Raw genomic sequence first — 19,929 nt, 5'->3', positions numbered from 1 at the left:
CCAGCCAGCTACCAAGTAGGTAGTGGTATCCAGATAGGAAAATTCCGTAAGACCACATCAGCTCTGAGCTGATAGTCTCCAGCCTATCTGTTCTATCAAAGGTTTCCTCAGGATGGAGGGTGAAGGTGAGGGGGTGACTTACCACCAGTCCATACTCCTCACTGGGGGCCAAGTGGTTGTCTGTGAGCAGCCGGGCAGCCTGCAGGACTCGGATGATGCCCTCCATGTGGCATGTCAGTGTGAAGCAGTGATGAGCCAGGATCAGCAGCTCTGTGGCTGGGTGGGTTGGGCACTGGTAAGACAGGACTGTCAACCCTGGTTAACCCCTGTCTAGCTCTGTGCCTGGCAGGAGGGTCAAGGGGCCTGGTACAGCTGGGGCTGTCTGGAGAAGGCTCCCTCACCAGTCCTCTGAGATCCCTGACCTCACCAGTTCTAGCTCTGGGACGGCCCCCTGATGAAGTCAGTTGTTCTCTCAGTGACAGCACAGGGATTAACTCTCTTCTCAAAGACAGTCTGCATATAGTGACAGCATTTCCAAAAGGCTCAAAAAATGAGAGCAAAGAACGCCAGCTTTCTAAAGATGGAGAAACTTTCTGCAGACAACCTGATGGAGTACCTGCCAATACCAGTCCGAGGGCATTCTCTGTAGCTGAGTGGAGAGTCTTAGGGCCTAATCAAGTGCTATTTGATGCTCTGCACTTCTATAGGCTTTCTAGATTGAGATGTGACGCACACAAATTTAAAACTACTATACACTATCACTATGAGCACAATTAAAAGGCAAACTGGGAAAAATATTTGGAATGCTGGAAGACAGAAGAGGGGTTCTCAGCCTTAATACATGCTGTGCCCTCTGGGCCTTTGCACCTGTGGGGCCCTCCCCAAACCTACTGGCTGCTAATGCTTCTGGTCTTGGTTTGCACATTTCCTCCCCAAACCGTTGTTGGCCCCATCAGTATGCTTACTGTGAATGACACCCCTAGTCTGTGAGCTCCAGGACTGCTGCTTAACTTGTTCACCGTACCCCTGTTTTTAGAGTGCCTGGCACACAGTACTCAGTAGATGTTGCTGAACTGGACTGAGAAGAGATACAGAAGGCTATTTTATTTATTTATATTTTGGCCGTGTTGCACGGCTTGCGGGATCTTAGTTCCCTGACCAGGGATCGAACCCGGGCACACAGCAGTGAAATTGCCGAGTCCTAACCACTGGACCACCAGGGAATTCCCAAAAGGCTGTTTTCAAAATAAACCTATTCAACCTCTTAAAATCTCACGTGTTCACTGAACATCAGTAAAATGCCTTTTACGCATCAATCAAATTTGCAGAGTATAATGGGCTCCAGGAAATGAAACTCTCACACACTGCTTAAGAGGGAGTGAAAGTGAATTTTTTTTTCCTGAAGTAAATTTGGCAATATATATATAAAGCCTTAAAAATGGGCATACTCCTGAATCAGGAATTTGTCTTAGGGAAATAACCATGGATGTGCACACAGATTGGCCTATAAGCATGTCTATCACAATGTTTAAAATAGCAGAAAATTGGAAGCAATCTATAGGTCCTACAATAGGGTATACATTTTTAAATTACATATAAGAGAAATATTATGTAATGACTAAAAATTATAAAAAATTATATAGAATAGTGTCATGGAAAGACATTAATGACAGCATATTGGTAATTATAAACAGTATACACGGTATAATGCTATTCTTGAAAAATAAAAACCTATGGACTTGCATAGAAAAAGATGAGAGGGACACATACTACTGAATGCATACAACAGCACTGTGAAAAGTGAGCAGGCTTTGAAATCACTCAGACAGGGTTCACATGCCAGCTCTGCCACTTAATAGTTATAAATTAATCAACTTTTCTAAAGCTTCAGTTTCCTTCTAAAATGGGGACAATAATAGCCATTTTTCAGGGTAATGTAAGAATAAAATAAGCTAAATATGCAAATGTTAAAAGGTTACCTTTTTGTATGATTTTAAATTTGGGGCTGCTTTGCCATATATATTTTCTAACTTTTCTTCAATGAACTTATGGCTTTCTACTAAGAACTTAACAACAATCCTGGAGGAGAAGGGATCCAGAGAAGGAACAAGGATCCAAATTGAGTTTTGAAAAGACTTAACCTCAGAAGACTTCTTAGAGACGTGCTTGGGCCCAAAACATGTAAGAAAGTGGCCAAGAACTTACTGCAAGACAAGTCTCCATGGGGAACGGAGGAAATCTTATCCAACAGCTTCATGCCTACCAAGGTGCGGTCTTGACACAGAGCGGTCAGCTGAAGAAACGTCTGGCTTTCCTCTGCTGGGGTGAACGTTTGCTTATGTCCTATACAGAAAGATGTGGAGAAAGGTGCTGGTTTTACCTTGAGAGAGATGAAAGGAAGACAGGAGCCCCAGGGTGGTAGGAGGCCCACTCTGCCCAGGCCTGGGCACCAGGAGGTAATGATGAAGGTGCTCCCGGGCAGCTCTCCTCTTGCTGGGGTCAAATATCTCAGGTGAGATGCCATCTTACAGGACAGCAGGAGCTCATTAGCTCAGAGAAAGGCACAGTTACTCTAAATATAATCATAAAACAGTAAACAAAAAGCAATAATAACAAAATAAATGCAATGTGTTCTCCTCTTACAAGTGCAACCTGGCAACTTGAAAGTACAGCATACAAGATATATATGAGCATAACATCAAATCCTTAATGCTGGGAACTTGAGAATGTGATCTGAAAGGCTGGGGAGGCCTGAAAGGTAGGGCACCTGTTCCCTCTGATGGGGTCAGCAGCTCCCGGGTCACCTCTTCAGCCACAAGTTCAGCCACTGTGTCTGGCTCGAGGCCCTGGGTGCTGATGAAGGCTTGAGCTCGCTTGCATCGGTCAGGCTGCTGAGAGGCCAAGATTACCCGGAGAATGGCCTCACCATCCTGGGCAGCGACATCGGTGTAGGAACAGCCCAACTCCTGAGAGGAAGGCAGAGCCAATCCAAGCCATCATTTGGAACCAGGAAAAAGCTAGCAGAAGACAGCCTTTCCTGAAATCTGATGTGGACAGATGCCATGGTTTTCTGAGCTTAAAGATCCCTCATCCTGAGCAGGAACCTTAGAAGAAGCAAACACTGTTTCCTAGCCCTTTCTACTGCTTTGCCAATGAGGTGAATCCAAGCAAGAGAAAGGCTTGTTTCAGAAAACATCAGGTGACTGATCTCTCACTGAACACTGAGCTTCTCAAATGTTATGAAACCTAAGGAAGTTAAATAAAAGGCAGAGCCCCTTCTTTATTGTTCCCATGGCAGCAGGAAACCCTCAATTTCCAAAGAAGTCTCTGAGCCTTGTTGTCCAAGGAAGGGCTTTCAGTGCTCGGCTTGCTTTCTCTCGTGCTCTTCCACTGCACTTAGAATCTACTCTTTTTCTCCCTCAATCAGCACAAAGCCAAAACAATTCCTGGCTGCTCTGGCTCCTGTTTTATAGTCATTCCATTCCATTTAATTTTATTTAAAAACTTATTTTGGGCTCTTTCCCATATGGAAAGCTCACCACCATTCCCCAGGGATGGATTCATCCTGACAAGAGCTCCACTCCCAGGTCATGATTATAACCTGAAAGGCTGACTGAGGGCAACGTCCAAAATCCACCTTCACCTTCTCCCTTCCCTCCCTCTCAGAGGAAGCTCCTGTGGAGACCCAGCCCTTTGGCACGTACCTTGGCAAGTGCATAGAGACAGAGGACCTGCCGGCAATAACTCTTCCCATGGAGGCACTTGCTTGTCAGAGTTTCCAGAGCAGTCACCGCTTCATCACTGGGGGGCAGCATCCCAGATAACTGACTATCCAGACTTGAAGCTGGAAGCAAATACAGGTCTGAGGGGGGCTTTAAGGGGCTTTTAAGGTCTCTCCTCAGCCCCCTATGACTCTACCTCTCTGCTCACAGCTTCCTTCACTGCACCCTGTTGACTCTCCCTGGGTCTGGGACCACTTCTAACAGGGCTCACACCCCACTTAAACTTCTTTCATTGCCTTCTTCTAGGAAATCTCCAGCCCAGGATACTTCAAAGACTCAAAGCCACCTAATGAACACTCTAGAGATCATCACCAAAGATGGCTGCCAGACTCTCCTCCACATACACTGCCTCCCAGTTTCCCCTTATGTCAAATAATCACCAGGTCTACCTGACTGTATCTCCAAAACTTCTCTCCAGTCACCAACTTAGTTCCAGCCTTTATCACCCTGCATCTAAGAGGTGTTACTGTCTCCTGCCGCCAGCCTCCCTTCTTCCCCAACTCCACTTCCACACAGTCAGCATTCTTCACATTCTAAAATGCAAATCACAAAAATCAAGGATCATCGGACAGATACCTTAAAGGCTCAGTAAAATTAGAATCCATTCCTGCTTTTTTAAAAAAAGCTCTTAGCCTAAAATAAAACTTTCTTAATTTGAGAAAGGGTTTCTGTTAGTGGGAAAAGGTAGAAAAGAATATTTATATAACACTGTTTCTAACAGCAAAAACAAAATTGAAAAATTTTAAATGTGTATCAGTAAATCATTGTTAAAAAAATCATAGTACATGACCTGAGAAGGAAATCCAAAAAAGGGGGGATATATGTATACATATAGTTTATACTGTACAGAAAAGTGAATCAGCTAAAACAATATTGTAAAGCAACCATACTCCAATTAAAAAAAATCATAGTACATTCATATAGTAGAATACCCTGCAGTTATTAAAAAAATGAGGTCAATCTATCTGTACTGACAGGGAAAAATGTTGCAGAACAATATAACCATATTTTGGTAGAAAATAAATAAATATTTGTGTGTGTGTGCACACACACGCACACACCCGCACACATGTGCGAGCCCACATGTAGAAAATAATGCACGCCAAGCAAATAAAAGATGTTATTCTGGGGAATTTGGTGGGTGTGGTGTTGAACGGATAAATAACTTTCACTTTTTACTTTATGCACTTCTGTATTGTGTGATTTATTACATGAAGCATGTAATACTTTTGCTTTTAAGATATTACTCTTTTAAAAATATTTAAACACAAAAATTTAAATTTAAACAGAAGAATATAAAAAGCAACTCAGACCATGTTATTCCCCTGCTTAAAATCCTTCATTAGAGTTTTCAGTTCTAGGTCTCTCCCACTGACCTCAATATAAAACCTGGACACAGTGCATGCAGTGCTCTATGAGGACTCTGAAGAGCAAGTAGTAGCAGATGGATCGAAGACAACCTGCATTACCATTTTCTCCCCTCTAGGAATCTCCAGATTGAATGCAGCGCTGCCCGAAACCCAGAACCAAGCACTACAGCTCACAAAGAGAGTGGGCTCCAGGAGACATCCTCCAGAACAGGCTCAAGGAGCAGAAAGGGAACTCCCACAGCCCATTCTCTCTGGTCCTAGCTCCTAAGCAACCACTAGGCTGTGGTGGGAGGGGCTGCAGCAGCAGTTGGCAAGAGCCAAAACTCAGAGAGGGACCTTTTTGGATCACAGGTGCTCTGGTCCTAAGGGGGCAGAGTGAATCCCTGTTCCTTTTTGTATTATCCTCCTGTCAGCTGGCCCTAGATGCGGGCAGTCAGGAAAGTACATGACAGGATGGGGTAACTAAACCTCCAGCTTTGGCCAGAAGACTGAAAAGGGAAGCCTCGGGCAACCAGAAAGTACTTGGAAGAGAGATTCAGGAAAGCAACACAATAAAGTTGTTTATAAACATTAGGGCTCATTCCTAGGCTTTGCATGTATGGATCTGATCCTGACCAACAAATCAAAGACTTTGAAAACTAAGTCAACAGACAGACCACTACGCAGGTTGCAGACTGACCACAGGATGGCACATACAGGATGGATCTGAACAGCACCACAAAGAATTTGAAAACTGAACTGATGTTAGAACCACAGCCCACAGAAAGTACATTGGAATGTGTAGTCTGAACATAGCCAGGTCAATTGCCTGCTAAAAACATATCAACATTCTTCATAGGATTTAAACAAGACGCAGCATCCCGTAACACACTATTCGAAATGTCCAAGATACAACATGAAGTTATTCAGCATACAAAAATACAGAAAGATCTCAACTCATATAAGACAAAGAAAAGACAAACGATGAAACCCAGCACTAAAATCACATAAATGTTGAAATTATCTGAAAAAGACTTTAAAGCAGCTATTACAAATGTTCCAACAAGCAATTATGAACGCTCTTAAAATAAACAGAAAAACAGAAAGTCTTAGCAAAGAAATAAAAGGTATAAAGAAGAATAAAATGGAAGTTTTAGAACTGAAATTTAAAAATCACAGAAATTAAAAAAAAAAATCTTAATAGCGGAATGGAAATGCCAGAGGAAAGAATCAGTGAAATTGAAGATAGATAAATAGAAATTATCCAATCTGAACAAAAGAGAAAGACTGAAAAAGACTGAACAAAGCTTCAGGGACTTGTGAAACAATAACTTTTGTTTTTGTTTCATTGGAGTCATTGGAGTCCCATAAGGAGAGGAGTAAGAGTATGATGCTGGAAAAATATTTGAAAAAAAAATGATGTCTGAAAACTACCTAAATTTGATAAAGCTACATATTTAAGAAACTCAGTGAACTCCAAATAGCATAAGCCCCCCAAAATACATGTCCAGTCATGCTATAACCAAATTGCTGAAGACAAAAGACAGGAAAAAATCTGAAAGCAACAAGAGAAAAATGCATTATCTACAGGAGAACAATGATTCGAATGACTGCAGATTATTCATCAAATACCATGGAAGTCAAAAGGAAGTGGCAGAACATTTTTAAGTGTGGAAAGAAAATAATAAATGTTCTATATCCAGCAAAAATCATCCTTCAGGAATGAAGGTGAAATAGAGACATTCTCAGATGAAGTAAAACTAAGACAATCTGTTTCCAGCAGACAACTCTGAAAGAATTACTAAAGGAAGTCCTTCACACAGAAGGAAAAAGAAACTAGAAGGAAACTTGGAACATCAGGAAAGAAGGAAGAGCAACAAAAATTGTAAATATCTGAGTAAATATAATAAACTACTCTCCTCTTGAGTTTGTTAAAATATATTTTTCGGTTGAAAACAAAAAAATCTAGCATTGTTTGATGAGATTTTCAGTGTATGTAATATAATAAGGCAACTAAGACATAAAGGGAGAGAAGTAAAGTAACCTACATGATGGTAAGGTTTCTACCCTTAAAATATAATTTTAAGTAGACTGTGAAAAGTTACAAATGTATAATATAACCCATAAAACAACCAATTAAAAAAGCTATGCAAAGTTATACAGTCAAAATTACAAATTAAAATGGATGACTAAAAAATGTGCAAATAACCCAAAGGTAAGAAAAGGTTTCCTCAAAAACTGCAAACTACCAAAATTCACCTGAGGTGAAAAAGATAACCTGATTAGTCATATAACTATGAAATAAATTTGTAGTTAAAAATCTTCCAGGGCTTCCCTGGTGGTGCAGTGGTTAAGAATCTGCCTGCCAATGCAGAAGACATGGGTTCGAGCCCTGGTCCGGGAAGATCCCACATGCCGCGGAGCAACTAAGCCAGTGTGCCACAACTACCGAGCCTGCGCTCTAGAGCCCACATGCCACAACTACTGAAGCCCGTGTGCCTACAGCCTGTGCTCCGCAACAAGAGAAGCCACCACAATGAGAAGCCTGCACACTGCAATGAAGAGTAGACCCCACTCACCCCAACTAGAGAAAGCCCGCGTGCAGCAACGAAGACCCAACACAGCCAAAAGTAAATAAATAAAATAAATTTAAAAAAAATCTTCCAAAACAAAAATCTCCAGGTTTAGATGGTTTTACTGGTAAATTCTACTGAACATTTAAAGAAGAAATAACACCAATTCCATGTAATGTTTTCCAGAAACGCATTAAACTAGCATTACCCTGATGCAAAAACCAAAGACGGTATTAAAAAAAAAAAGTACAGATCAATATTCTTCATGAACATACATTAAGAATTCTCAACAAAATACCAAGTTGATTCCAGTAATATATCAAAAAGAATAATGCACCGTAACAAAGTGAGGTTTTTCCTGGGAATACAAAAGCTGGGTTCAATATTTTAAAAGATCAATTAATGTAATCTACTGCATTACTAGTCTAAACAAGAAAAAAAAAAAGCACGATCATATCAATGGATGCAGAAAAAACAGGAAAAAATTCAACATTGATCCATGATAAAAACTCTCAGCAAATAGGGAACTTCCTCAACATGACAAAGGGGGTCTTCAAAAAAACCTACAGCTAATATCACACTTAATGATGAAAGATTGAATGCTTCCTCCCTAAGATCAGTAACAAGGCAAGGATGTCCACTCTCACCACCCCTATCCAACATCATGCCGGAAGTCCTTGCTAGAGCAGTAAAGCAAGAAAAATAAATAAGGCAAATATATTGGAAAGGAGGAAAAAGAACTGCCTCTATTCACAGATATGATTATCTCCATAGAAAATCCCAAGGAATCTATAAGAAAACTCCTAGGATAAGTGAGTTTAGCAAGATCACAGGATTAAAGGTTAACATAAAAAATCAATTATATTTCTATATGTCATCATGTACAATTGGAAACATGATTATTTACATAGGATAAACTTCAGTGAACTAGCCACGAGTCAGATAGAATCCCTCTAACTTTGCTACTTAGCTAGTTAAAAGACCTAGGTGGGACTTCCCTGGTGGTCCAGTGGCTAAGACTCTGCACTCCCAATGCAGAGGGCCCGGGTTCGATCCCTGGTCAGGGAACGAGATCCCACACGCTGCAACTAAGAGTTCGCATGCCACATCTAAAAGATCCCGCATGCTGCAACTAAAGATCCCACATGCCACAATTAAAGATCTCTCATGCTGCAACGAAGATCCCGCGTGCCACAACTAAGACCAAACGCAGCCAAACAAATAAATAAATAGATAGATAAATAAGTGCGATAAACTAGAGCTCTAGGTTAAAAAAAAAAAAAGACATAGGTGTTTCTACTTCATTGACTAGTTAATTACCTAGTTTATGAATTACCCTTAACTTAGTGTAACTGGTGTGCCAAAAGGGACCCTTTCTTACTGGAGAGAATGCCAACAGCACCTCACAGGACTCAGGGCAGTTTGATCTCCTTCACTTACTGCTTTGGACTTTTCTTAGAGGAATGCCAGGTTCTTCTTCTTCCTCAAGCAGCTCAGCACTTTGTAAGAGAGCATGGACCTCCGGGTGCAGGTCATCCACACTAGCTTCCCCTGAAGCTAGTGCTCTGCAATGCAACACCAAGGCAACATCTTGGTTATAGAAATGAAAATATCGGCATACTCTACTTGCTTCATGCACACAGCCATCATCCAATAGGCGCCCAATCAAAAAGTTGAGGGACTCCTGCTCCTTCCAATTCAGTTTGTTCTCACAAGTGTCTTTGGATGGAAGGCCATTAAATTCTAAGTATTTTGATGTGTTCAGAGCAGCCAACTTAGAGAATGAAAACTCACTGGCTAAGCTTTCAAAGGAAAGTTCACCACTAGTTGAAATCTGTTGAGAATATCTGGGGGCTATTTCCTCCTGGCTTCCCCTGAGGGTGTGCTGGGTGATGCGGCAGAGCCAGATCTGCTTCTCTAGCTCCTCCAGCTCCTCCAAAGGCACCAGGTCCTCCTGGGCAAGCCAGTGTCCTGCCAGAGTGAGCAGCAGATGGCGCTCCTCAGTGCTGCTTGGTCCCTCTTCAGCTGGGCACTCACATGCCGTAAGAGCCTGGGCTGAGAAAAAGGAAGAAGCTGCTTTGCTTGAAATGGAATTTTTCTTAAAATTCTCATGACATTTTTTCCAGAAGTCAATTCTTGCTTGTTTCAGGGACCACTGGTCAATGTGTTTTAAGGTCTGCATTTCCTGTGTTATCTGTGAAATTGAACACAGCAATTTTTAGCCTTTCCTGGATAGAGAAATATCATAAATGCTAATGCTCCCTCGGTATACCACACTTGTTAAAACCCAAATCAAGTTAGAGAACATGGGACTTGGCTACAGATGATCCTGGATATTTTACCTGGAAAGTTAAGGTATGAAAAACAACTCTAAATTTATCTAATTGAATGAGGTTCAAGAGGAAGCCACCTTATATTTAATTTTACTCAAAGTAAAATAGTTGTAGCATGTCCTGTAAGCTAACCTTATATTAAAGCAAACATTCCTCAAAAATGGGCATTCTAGGCTCATCCATTTCTGAAAGTAATGTCTGTGTCAAAAGTGAAAAAGTATCATCACTGGTAAATCACATAGCTCATTTAGTTCTCTGTTTAATGCTGGTTCAAAAAGCTAAGAGTTTAAATAACTTAAAAGACTAATGATACCTCTTCAATAACCAAGTTGTCCACAGGTAGCTCAGCTAGTTCTGCTACCCTCCTGGCCAAAGCAAAGTATCCATCTGTCTCCAGTTTTTCTAAAATTGATCTACATTCATGCTGAAAATTCTCAAGGCTGTAGCTGGTAATAATTACACGATTAATGGCTATGGACGTATCCTTCAAAATTTGGCTAAGGACACACAGCTTCTTCACATCTGGACCTGTACCAAAGAGAAGCAGATATAAGCAGTTAATCAGTACAATACTGCTATGGCATTTCAAGAGTAACTAAATATGAGGGGAGAATATTTATATTTAACATAATAATGTAGTTAAAGGGAAAATAAAAACCTATTTTTCTACTCTGGTTGGCTGGCAGAGGAAACCAAAGGCAGCTCCTATATAGTAAGAACTATTAAGATTAGCACATGGACTCCATCTATAAATCTGGCTTTATATACCAGGCAGAAGTTGGTGGCCTGCTATGTAGTAGCAACTCAGTTAACCTTGGGAAGATTTGGCCATTCATTCAGGTTAGTTCCATCTTTTTCCACATTTTTCTCCTACCTTGAACAAATTTGTTTTGATGATTGTTCACTCATTCATTCACTGCAGGCATCATGTGGATCAAGACACAGAACTTCTAGGACAGTTGAAACTGCAGGTGGTCAACAGCCAAAGCTCTAACATGGTACACTGTCTTCAGAATGGAGCACCACTTGCTCCTCCAGGTATCTATCTAACTTAACCCAGGGAGACCCAGCTAAGCACTTCCTGATGTCCCCAGGAAAGTCTCTCTCTCTTTTTTTAATCAAAGTATAAGTGACTTACAATATTATATCAGTTTCAGGTGTACAACATAGTGATTTGATATTTTTGAACATTACAAAATGATCACCATGATACATCTAGTTACTGTCACCATATAAAGTTATTACAATTTTATTGACTATATTCATTATGCTGTACATTACATCCTTGTGACTTACTTATTTTATGACTGGGAATTTGTACCTCTTAATCCCCTTCACTTATTTTGCCCATCCCCTCACCTCCTCCTCTCTGGCAACCACCAGTTTGTTCCTGGTATCTATGAGTTTGTTTCTGTTTGTTCATTCGCTCTTTAGATTCCACATATAAGTGAAATCAAACAAATTCTTATCCTTAGTAACATTAGGAATTCTCTGCCAATAATTTATGTGGCTGGGTTTGCTCCTACTCCCAAATATAGTATGCATAGAGCCTATGTGTGCCCTACCATAAAGGAGGGGCATGAAAAACATTCTATAGGAGCCTGCTCCCAATGCCACCTGCTGAGCTGTGGTCTGATTTAGGTAGTTCCAGGGACAGTGAGACACCTTGCCCAATAACCACCAGTATGAGCATGCTGGGTTTCTTTGCAGGCATAATATAAAACATAAGTCTTTTAAAAAACCTTTCTTTTCTCTAAGCACATACATGATATACACATACAAATATTCTATAAAAACAGAAATAATTTAATTATGTGAATAAAAGCATTATAGTAATGGTTAACAATGTAGACAATCCTTGTAATTTTTTAAGGATAGGGTTAACTCTGGCAAGAAAACAGGAAATTTATTTCTTAAGAAAATTAAAGTTACTAAAGAGCAATGAAAGTATCTTATATTAAAAGGACCTACTACTGTTTGGCCTACGTAATAACTGACAGTAGCTTATATACACTGCATTTTGGAAACACCCCCTTCCCTTCTAGTCATCAGCCCCACAGCCCACAACACAGGCATGAAGCCCAGGCATTCTGCGCCTGTTCAGTGCAAATGTGAGCTTTCCAGTTGAACATCTGTGAGTTTAAATGTGATAAAATAACCCTGGTAGTGAAAAATACCAGAATCTAGCATAAAAGAACAACATTATCACTCAACAAAAACTTGAGATTATCAAACAAGTAGAAAAGAGGGTAAGGCAATATTGGTTTCATTCAGTCAGCAACAAGCTTAGAGACTGCCAATGTCTGGAGGGATCTGCAAAAAATCGACACAATTTGTCTCTTAAAACCTTCAAAATGAATTAGGCATTCCTGAAACAAGTCTGTGACCTTGAGCAACGATGACACGTTAAGGTTACTTGTCAAAGAAAACAATAATAGTGACAGGGTAGTATAGAGGCTAGCCAGGGGAAATTTGGCTATTTGCTCAGAATTAGTAGATAGTTGTATTACTTGTGTTATAGCCTGTTGTGCTGTTTTAAATGCTTTAACCATGACTGAAGTTTCCTGTAACCTCTTCTTCACACCCCCATCTGGATTGCAATGTCTTATATCCTATGCATTTTAACTTCCTGAATGCCCTTCTAAAATATTTTCAGGATAAAGTAAGCTAACTTCCTAACAGCAACTTACCTGTAAGTATTGTCTTACCATCAGAGAAGAGATGCTCTATTCCAACAAACAGCTGTAAAAGCTTCCCCAGCTCATACTGGGTCCTACACTGCTGCAGCATAAGCTTCAAAAGAAAATACACATGCTCCTTCAGCCATGGGGCAGGAATGATAGCATGGACCCTTGTGGCTGCCGTTTCAAGCTATGAAAAAAAAGAAAGCGTCAGGGAAAGTGGTTTCTCAGCAACAGCGAATCAAAACCTCTGAACTTGGGAATGTCTAAGAAAGCCAAGGTACCATCAAAGGCATCTCCTATCACAAAGGAGGATGCTTATTCAGGTCCTTTTCAAACAGCAGTGATTCGTAGTGCAGCTCAGAGGAGTAGCAAAAATAAGCCCTCTCTGGCAGCTTTGTAGTTTTTCTCTTTGTGGGACATCCTGTTGTAGAGAGCTGTGTGTGTGAAAGTCAAAAATGGGAAAGAGACCTAAAGACTGAATGGAGTGAAGCAATGCAAATACTGCCAAGTTAGTGACTGCCAAAGTAACAGTCCTGTGAGTGGCTGTGAAATTAACCAGACATGTTCCACTTAGCAGCTTCTTTAGAGAGGGGTCTAGTCCTGCCCTGAGTCCAGAAGATTTGAAATTCACATATGAAGACCTCTTAAAAAGACTTGCTTAACATTGCTGAGCTGGTTCTATTAGTTTGCTTGTACTTTATACTATCATTAGAGAAGGATCTCAATTAGTAAGCCTGAACTTTTGTCATTTCAATCAAATGCTAAAAATATTAATAGGAAGATGACCCCAAGAAGCAGCCACATTAAGCTTGAATCAGAGCATTAGTTCTTTTTTAAAAAAATTATTTAATTTATTTATTTTTGGCTGCGTTGAGTCTTCATTGCTACACGCAGGCTTTCTCTAGTTGCAGCGAGCGGGGGCTACTCTTCATTGTGGTGCGCGGGCTTCTCATTGCGGTGGCTTCTCTTATTGCGGAGCATGGGCTCTAGAGTGCAAGCTCAGTAGTTGTGGCACGTGGCATGTGGGATCTTCCTGGACCAGGGCTCGAACCCGGTCCCCTGCATTGGCAGGCGGATTCCTAACCACTGCGCCACCAGGGAAGCCCCCAGAGCATTAGTTCTTAGTCTTTATTTACTTGTTTCCCTACCTCTATTGCTCTAAGAAGAGGGTCTATGGCAGACAGACGATGGAACTGGTTAAAGCAAAAAATATATGGAAGTAAAGAGCTCAGGTAATGATGGAGCAGCTGCAGTGCCCCTTGGTTGGGGGCTGGAGCAGGGGCAGACAAGCAAGAATAAGAAGAGACCTGGAAGGACCTAAATGTAAAATGCAAAACTATAAAACTCCTAGGAGATAACATGGGAGGAAACTTAGGTGACCTTGGGTGTGGTGATGCCTTTTTTAGATAAAATACGAAAGAAAGAATTCATGAAGGAAATAACTGATAAGCTGGACTTCATTAAAATTAAAAACTGCCATACAAAAGACAATGTCAAGAGAATCAGATGACAAGCCACAGACTGGGAGAAAATATTTGCAAAATATACATCTGATAAAGGACTGTTATCCAAAATATACAAAGAACTCTTAAAACTAAACAATAAGAAGACAAACAGCACTATTAAAAAATTAGGCCAAAGAGCTTAATAGATACCTGACCAAAGAACATACACAGATAGCAAATAAGCATATGAGAAGATCCATACCATATGTCATCAGGGAAATGCAAATGAAGACAATGACATATCACAACATACCTATTAGAATGGCCAAAATCTGGAACTCTGACACCACCAAAGGTTAGCAAGGATATGGAGACACAGGAACTCTCATTCATTGCTGGTGGGAATGCAAAACAGTACAGCCATTTTGGCAGACAGTTTGGTGGTCTCTTCCAAAACTAACATACTCTCACCATATGATTGAGTACTCCTTGGTATTGATATTTACCCAAATGAGTTGAAAACTTACCGTCCACAGAAAAATCTGCACACAGATGTTTAGAGCAGCTTTATTCGTAATTGCCAAAACTTGGAAGCAACCAAGATGTCCTGCAGTAGGTGAATGGATAAACAGACTGGTATATCCAGACAATGTAGTATTATTCAGCACTAAAAAGAAATGAGCTATCAAGCCATGAAAAAGACAAGAAAGAAACTTAAATGCAGGGTGTGGAGTCAAGATGGTGGAGCAGGAGGACATAGAGTTCATGTCTCCTCATATCTCGGGTACCAACCAGGCGCTGGTGAGGGACCTCGGACACCTAGGGGATGGGAGGAATCCCTGCGTGACCAGGGTCTTGGTTCCCAGGCCAGGGGTTAGGCCTGAGCTCCTGTGGTGGGAGTGCTGAGTCCAAACCACTGGACTAACAGAGAACCTCAGACCACAGGGAATATTAATCGGTGTGAGCTCTCCCATTGGTCCTCATCTCAGCACCAAGACCTGGCTCCACCCAACTGCCTGCAAACTCCAGTGCTGGACGCCTCAGGCCAAACAACCAGCAAGACAGGAACACGGCCCCACCCATCAAAAAAAATGCGATGACAAAAAAATATGGTACAGACGAAGAAGCAAGGCAAAAACCTGTAAGACCAAATAAATGAAAAGGAAATTGGCAACCTACCTGAAAAAGAATTCAGAGTACTGACAGTAAAGATGATCCAAAATCTTGTAAATAGAATGGAGGCACAGATCGAAAAAATACAAGAAATGTTTAACAAGGACTTAGAAGAACTAAAGAACAAACAGTGATTAACAACACAATAACTGAAATGAAAAATACACTAGAAGGAATCAATAACAGAACAACTGAAGGAGAAGAACAAATAAGTGAGCTGGAAGACAGAATAGTAGAAATAACAGCCAAGGAGCAGAATAAAGAAAAAAGAATGAAAAGAAATACGGACAGTCTCAGAGACCTCTGGGACAACATTAAATGCACCAACATTTGAATTACAGGGGTCCCAGAAGAAGAAGAGAAAGAGAAAGGATCTGAGAAAATATTTGAAGAGATTATAGTCAAAAAATCCCCTAACATAGGAAAGGAAATAGTCAATCAAGTCCAGGAAGCACAGAGAGTCCCATACAGGATAAATCCAAGGAGAAACATGCTGAGACACACATTAATCAAACTAATAAAAATTAAATTCAAAGAAAAAATATTAAAAGCAACAAGGGAAAATCAACAAATAACCTACAAGGGAATACCCATAAGGTTATCAGCTAATTTTTCAGCAGAAACTCTGCAGGCCAGAAGGGAGTGGCAGGATATTTAAAGTGATGAAAGGGAAAAACCTATAACCAAGATTACTCTACCCAGCAAGGATCTCATTCAGATTCAACAGAGAAATCAAAAGCTTTACAGACAAGCAAAAGCTAAGAGAATTCAGCTCCACCAAACCACCTTTACAACAAATGCTAAAGGAACTTCTCTAGGTGGGAAACACAAGAGAAAAAAGACCCACAAAAACAAACCCAAAACAATTAAGAAAACAGTAACAGGAACATACATATTGATAATTACCTTGAATGTAAATGGATTAAATGCTCCAACCAAAAGACACAAACTGGCTGAATGGATACTAACACAAGACCCATATATATGCTGTCTACAAGAGACCACTTCAGACCTAGAGACCCATACAGACTGAATGTGAGGGGATGGAAAAAGATATTCCGTGCAAATGGAAATCAAAAGAAAGCTGGAGTAGCAATGCTCATATCAGATAAAATAGACTTTAAAGACTGTTACAAGAGACAAGGAAGGTCACTACATAATGATCAAGGGATCAGTCCAAGAAGAAGATACAACAATTATAAATAGTTATGCACCCAACGTAGGAGCACCTCAATACATAAAGCAAATGCTAACAACCATAAAAGGGGAAATCCACAGTAACACAATAATAGTGGGGGACTTTAACATTCCACATACACCAATGGACAGATCATCCAGGTAGAAAATAAATAAGGAAACACAGCTTTAAATGACACAGTAGACCAGACAGACTTAATTGATATTTATAGGACATTCCACTAGAAAGTGGCAGAATACACTTTCTTCTCAAGAGCACATGGAACATTTTCTAGGATAGAGCACATCTTGGGTCACAAATCAAGCCTCAGTAAATTTAAGAAAGCTGAAATCGTATCAAGCATCTTTTTCAACCACAACACTACGAGATTACAAATCAATTACAGGCAGGACTTCCCTGGTGGTCCAGCGGTTAATAATCTGTCTTCCAATGCAGGGGACGCAAGTTCGAGCCCTGGTCAGGGAACTAAGATCCCATATGCCACAGGGCAACTAAGCCAGTGCACCACAACTACTAAGCCCATGTACTCTAGAGCCCCTGTGCCACAACTAGAGACCCCACATGTCACAACTACTGAGCCCATGTGCTCTGGATCCTGCACACCACAACTAGAGAGCCTGTGTGCTCTGGAGCCGGCACAACACAACTAGAGAGCCTGCACGCCACAACTAGAGAGCCCACACACTGCAATAAAGAGCCCGCACGTTGCACCTAAGACCTGACGCAGCCAAATAAATAAATATTTTAAAAAAAGAAATAAATTACAGGAAAAAAACACAAACACACAAACACATGGAGGCTAAACAATACACTACTAAATAACCAAGAGATCACTGAAGAAATCAAAGAGGAAATAAAAAAATACATAGAAACAAATGACAATGAAAACAGAACAACCCAAAACCTATGGGACGCAGCAAAAGCAGTTCTAAAAGGGAAGTTTATAGCAATTCAATCTCACCTCAAGAAACACGAAAAATCTCAAATAAACAATTTAACCTTACACCTAAAGCAACTGCAGAAAGAAGAACAAAAAAAAGCCCTAGAGTTAGTAGAAGGAAAGAAATCATAAAGACCAGAGCAGAAATAAATGCAACAGAAACAAAGAAAACAATAGCAAAGATCAATAAAACTAAAAGTTGGTTCTTTGAGAAAATAAACAAAATTGATAAACCTTAAGCCAGACTCATCAAGAAAAGAAGGGAGAAGACTCAAATCAATAGCATTAGAAATGAAAAAGGAGAAGTAACAACTGACACTGCAGAAATACAAAAGATCATGAGAGATTACTATAAGCAACTCTATGCCAATAAAATGGACAACCTGGAAGAAATGGACAAATTCTTAGAAATGCACAACCTGCCAAGACTAACTCAGGAAGAAATAGAAAATATGAACAGACCAATCACAAGCACTGAAATTGAAACTGTGATTAAAAATCTTCCATCAAACAAAAGCCCAGGACCCGATGGCTTCACAGGCGAATTCTATCAAACATTTAGAGAAGAGCTAACACCCATCCTTCTCAAACTCTTCCAAACAATATCAGAGGAAGGAACACTCCCAAACTCATTCTACGAGGCCACCATCACCTTGATACCAAAACCAGGCAAGGATGTCACAAAGAAAGAAAACTACAGGCCAATATCACTGATGAACATAGACGCAAAAATCCTCAACAAAATACTAGCAAACAGAATCCAACAGCACATTAAAAGGATCATACACCATGATCAAGTGGGGTTTATTCCAGGAATGCAAGGATTCTTCAATATACGCAAATCAATCAATGTGATACACCATATTAACAAGTTGAAGGAGAAAAACCATATGATCATCTCAATAGATGCAGAGAAAGCTTTCGACAAAATTCTACACCCATTTATGATAAAAACCCTGCAGAAAGTAGGCATAGAGGGATCTTTCCTCAACATAATAAAGGCCATATATGACAAACCCACAGCCAACATTGTCCTCAATGGTGAAAAACTGAAACCATTTCCACTAAGATCAGGAACAAGACAAGGTTGCCCACTCTCACCACTCTTATTCAACATAGTTTTGGAAGTTTTAGCCACAGCAATCAGAGAAGAAAAGGAAATAAAAGGAATCCAAATTGGAAAAGAAGAAGTAAAGCTGTCACTGTTTGCAGATGACATGATACTATACATAGAGAATCCTAAAGATGCCACCAGAAAACTACTAGAGCTAATCAATGAATTTGGTAAAGTAGCAGGATACAAAATTAATGTACAGAAATCTCTGGCATTCCTGTACACTAATGATGAAAAATCTGAAAATGAAATCAAGAAAACACTCCCATTTACCATTGCAACAAAAAGAATAAAATATCTAGGAATAAACCTACCTAAGGAGACAAAAGACCTGTATGCAGAAAATTATAAGACACTGATGAAAGAAATTAAAGACGATACAAATAGATGGAGAGATATACCATGCTCCTGGATTGGAAGAATCAATATTGTGAAAATGACTCTACTACCCAAAGCAATCTACAGATTCAATGCAATCCCTATCAAACTACCACTGGCATTTTTCACAGAACTAGAACAAAAAATTTCAAAATTTGTTTGGAAAAACAAAAGACCCCGAATAGCCAAAGCAATCTTGAGAACGAAAAACGGAGCTGGAGGAATCAGGCTCCCTGACTTCAGACTATACTACAAAGCTACAGTAATTAAGACAGTGTGGTACTGGCATAAAAACAGAAATATAGATCAGTGGAACAGGGTAGAAAGCCCAGAGATAAACCCACGCACATATGGCCAACTTATCTTTGATAAAGGAGGCAGGAATGTACAGTGGAGAAAGGACAGCCTCTTCAATAAGTGGTGCTGGGAAAACTGGACAGGGACATGTAAAAGTCTGAGATTAGATCATTCCCTAACACCATACACAAAAATAAGCTCAAAATGGATTAAAGACTTAAATGTAAGGCCAGAAACTATCAAACTCTTAGAGGAAAACATAGGTAGAACACTCTATGACATAAATCACAGCAAGATCCTTTTGGACCCACCTCCTAGAGAAATGGAAATAAAAACACAGATAAACAAATGGGACCTGATGAAACTTCAAAGCTTTTGCACAGCAAAGGAAACCATAAACAAGACCAAAAGACAACCCTCAGAATGGGAGAAAATATTTGCAAATGAAGCAACTGACAAAGGATTAATCTCCAAAATTTATAAACAGCTCATGCAGCTCAATAGCAAAAAAACAAACAACCCAATCCAAAACTGGGCAGAAGACTTAAATAGGCATTTCTCCAAAGAAGATATACAGACTGCCAACAAACACATGAAAGAATGCTCAACATCATTAATCATTAGAGAAATGCAAATCAAAACTACAATGAGATATCATCTCAC

General features: G+C 40.1%; 1 protein-coding gene across 1 annotated transcript in view; it reads right to left on the bottom strand.

Moving 5' to 3' along the window:
• SPG11 (SPG11 vesicle trafficking associated, spatacsin) overlaps window positions 1–19,929 on the bottom strand; it is a 79,255-nt gene that overhangs the window by 5,502 nt on the left and 53,824 nt on the right. Inside the window, exons 28-34 of the mRNA XM_082617140.1 lie at window positions 12,746–12,908; window positions 10,351–10,565; window positions 9,145–9,898; window positions 3,705–3,844; window positions 2,768–2,966; window positions 2,206–2,343; window positions 143–276 (exon numbers count right to left, since the gene is read on the bottom strand). Coding sequence (XP_082473266.1) covers window positions 143–276; window positions 2,206–2,343; window positions 2,768–2,966; window positions 3,705–3,844; window positions 9,145–9,898; window positions 10,351–10,565; window positions 12,746–12,908 — 1,743 coding nt within the window. The remainder of the gene's footprint in view (window positions 1–142; window positions 277–2,205; window positions 2,344–2,767; window positions 2,967–3,704; window positions 3,845–9,144; window positions 9,899–10,350; window positions 10,566–12,745; window positions 12,909–19,929) is intronic.

This window comes from Mesoplodon mirus, assembly GCF_964341445.2.
Source record: "Mesoplodon mirus genome assembly, chromosome: 4".
In the NCBI taxonomy this organism is placed as follows: domain Eukaryota; kingdom Metazoa; phylum Chordata; class Mammalia; order Artiodactyla; family Ziphiidae; genus Mesoplodon; species Mesoplodon mirus.
The sequence above is the reverse complement of the archived record's forward strand: the minus strand, read 5'-3'. Positions and strand labels throughout refer to the sequence as shown.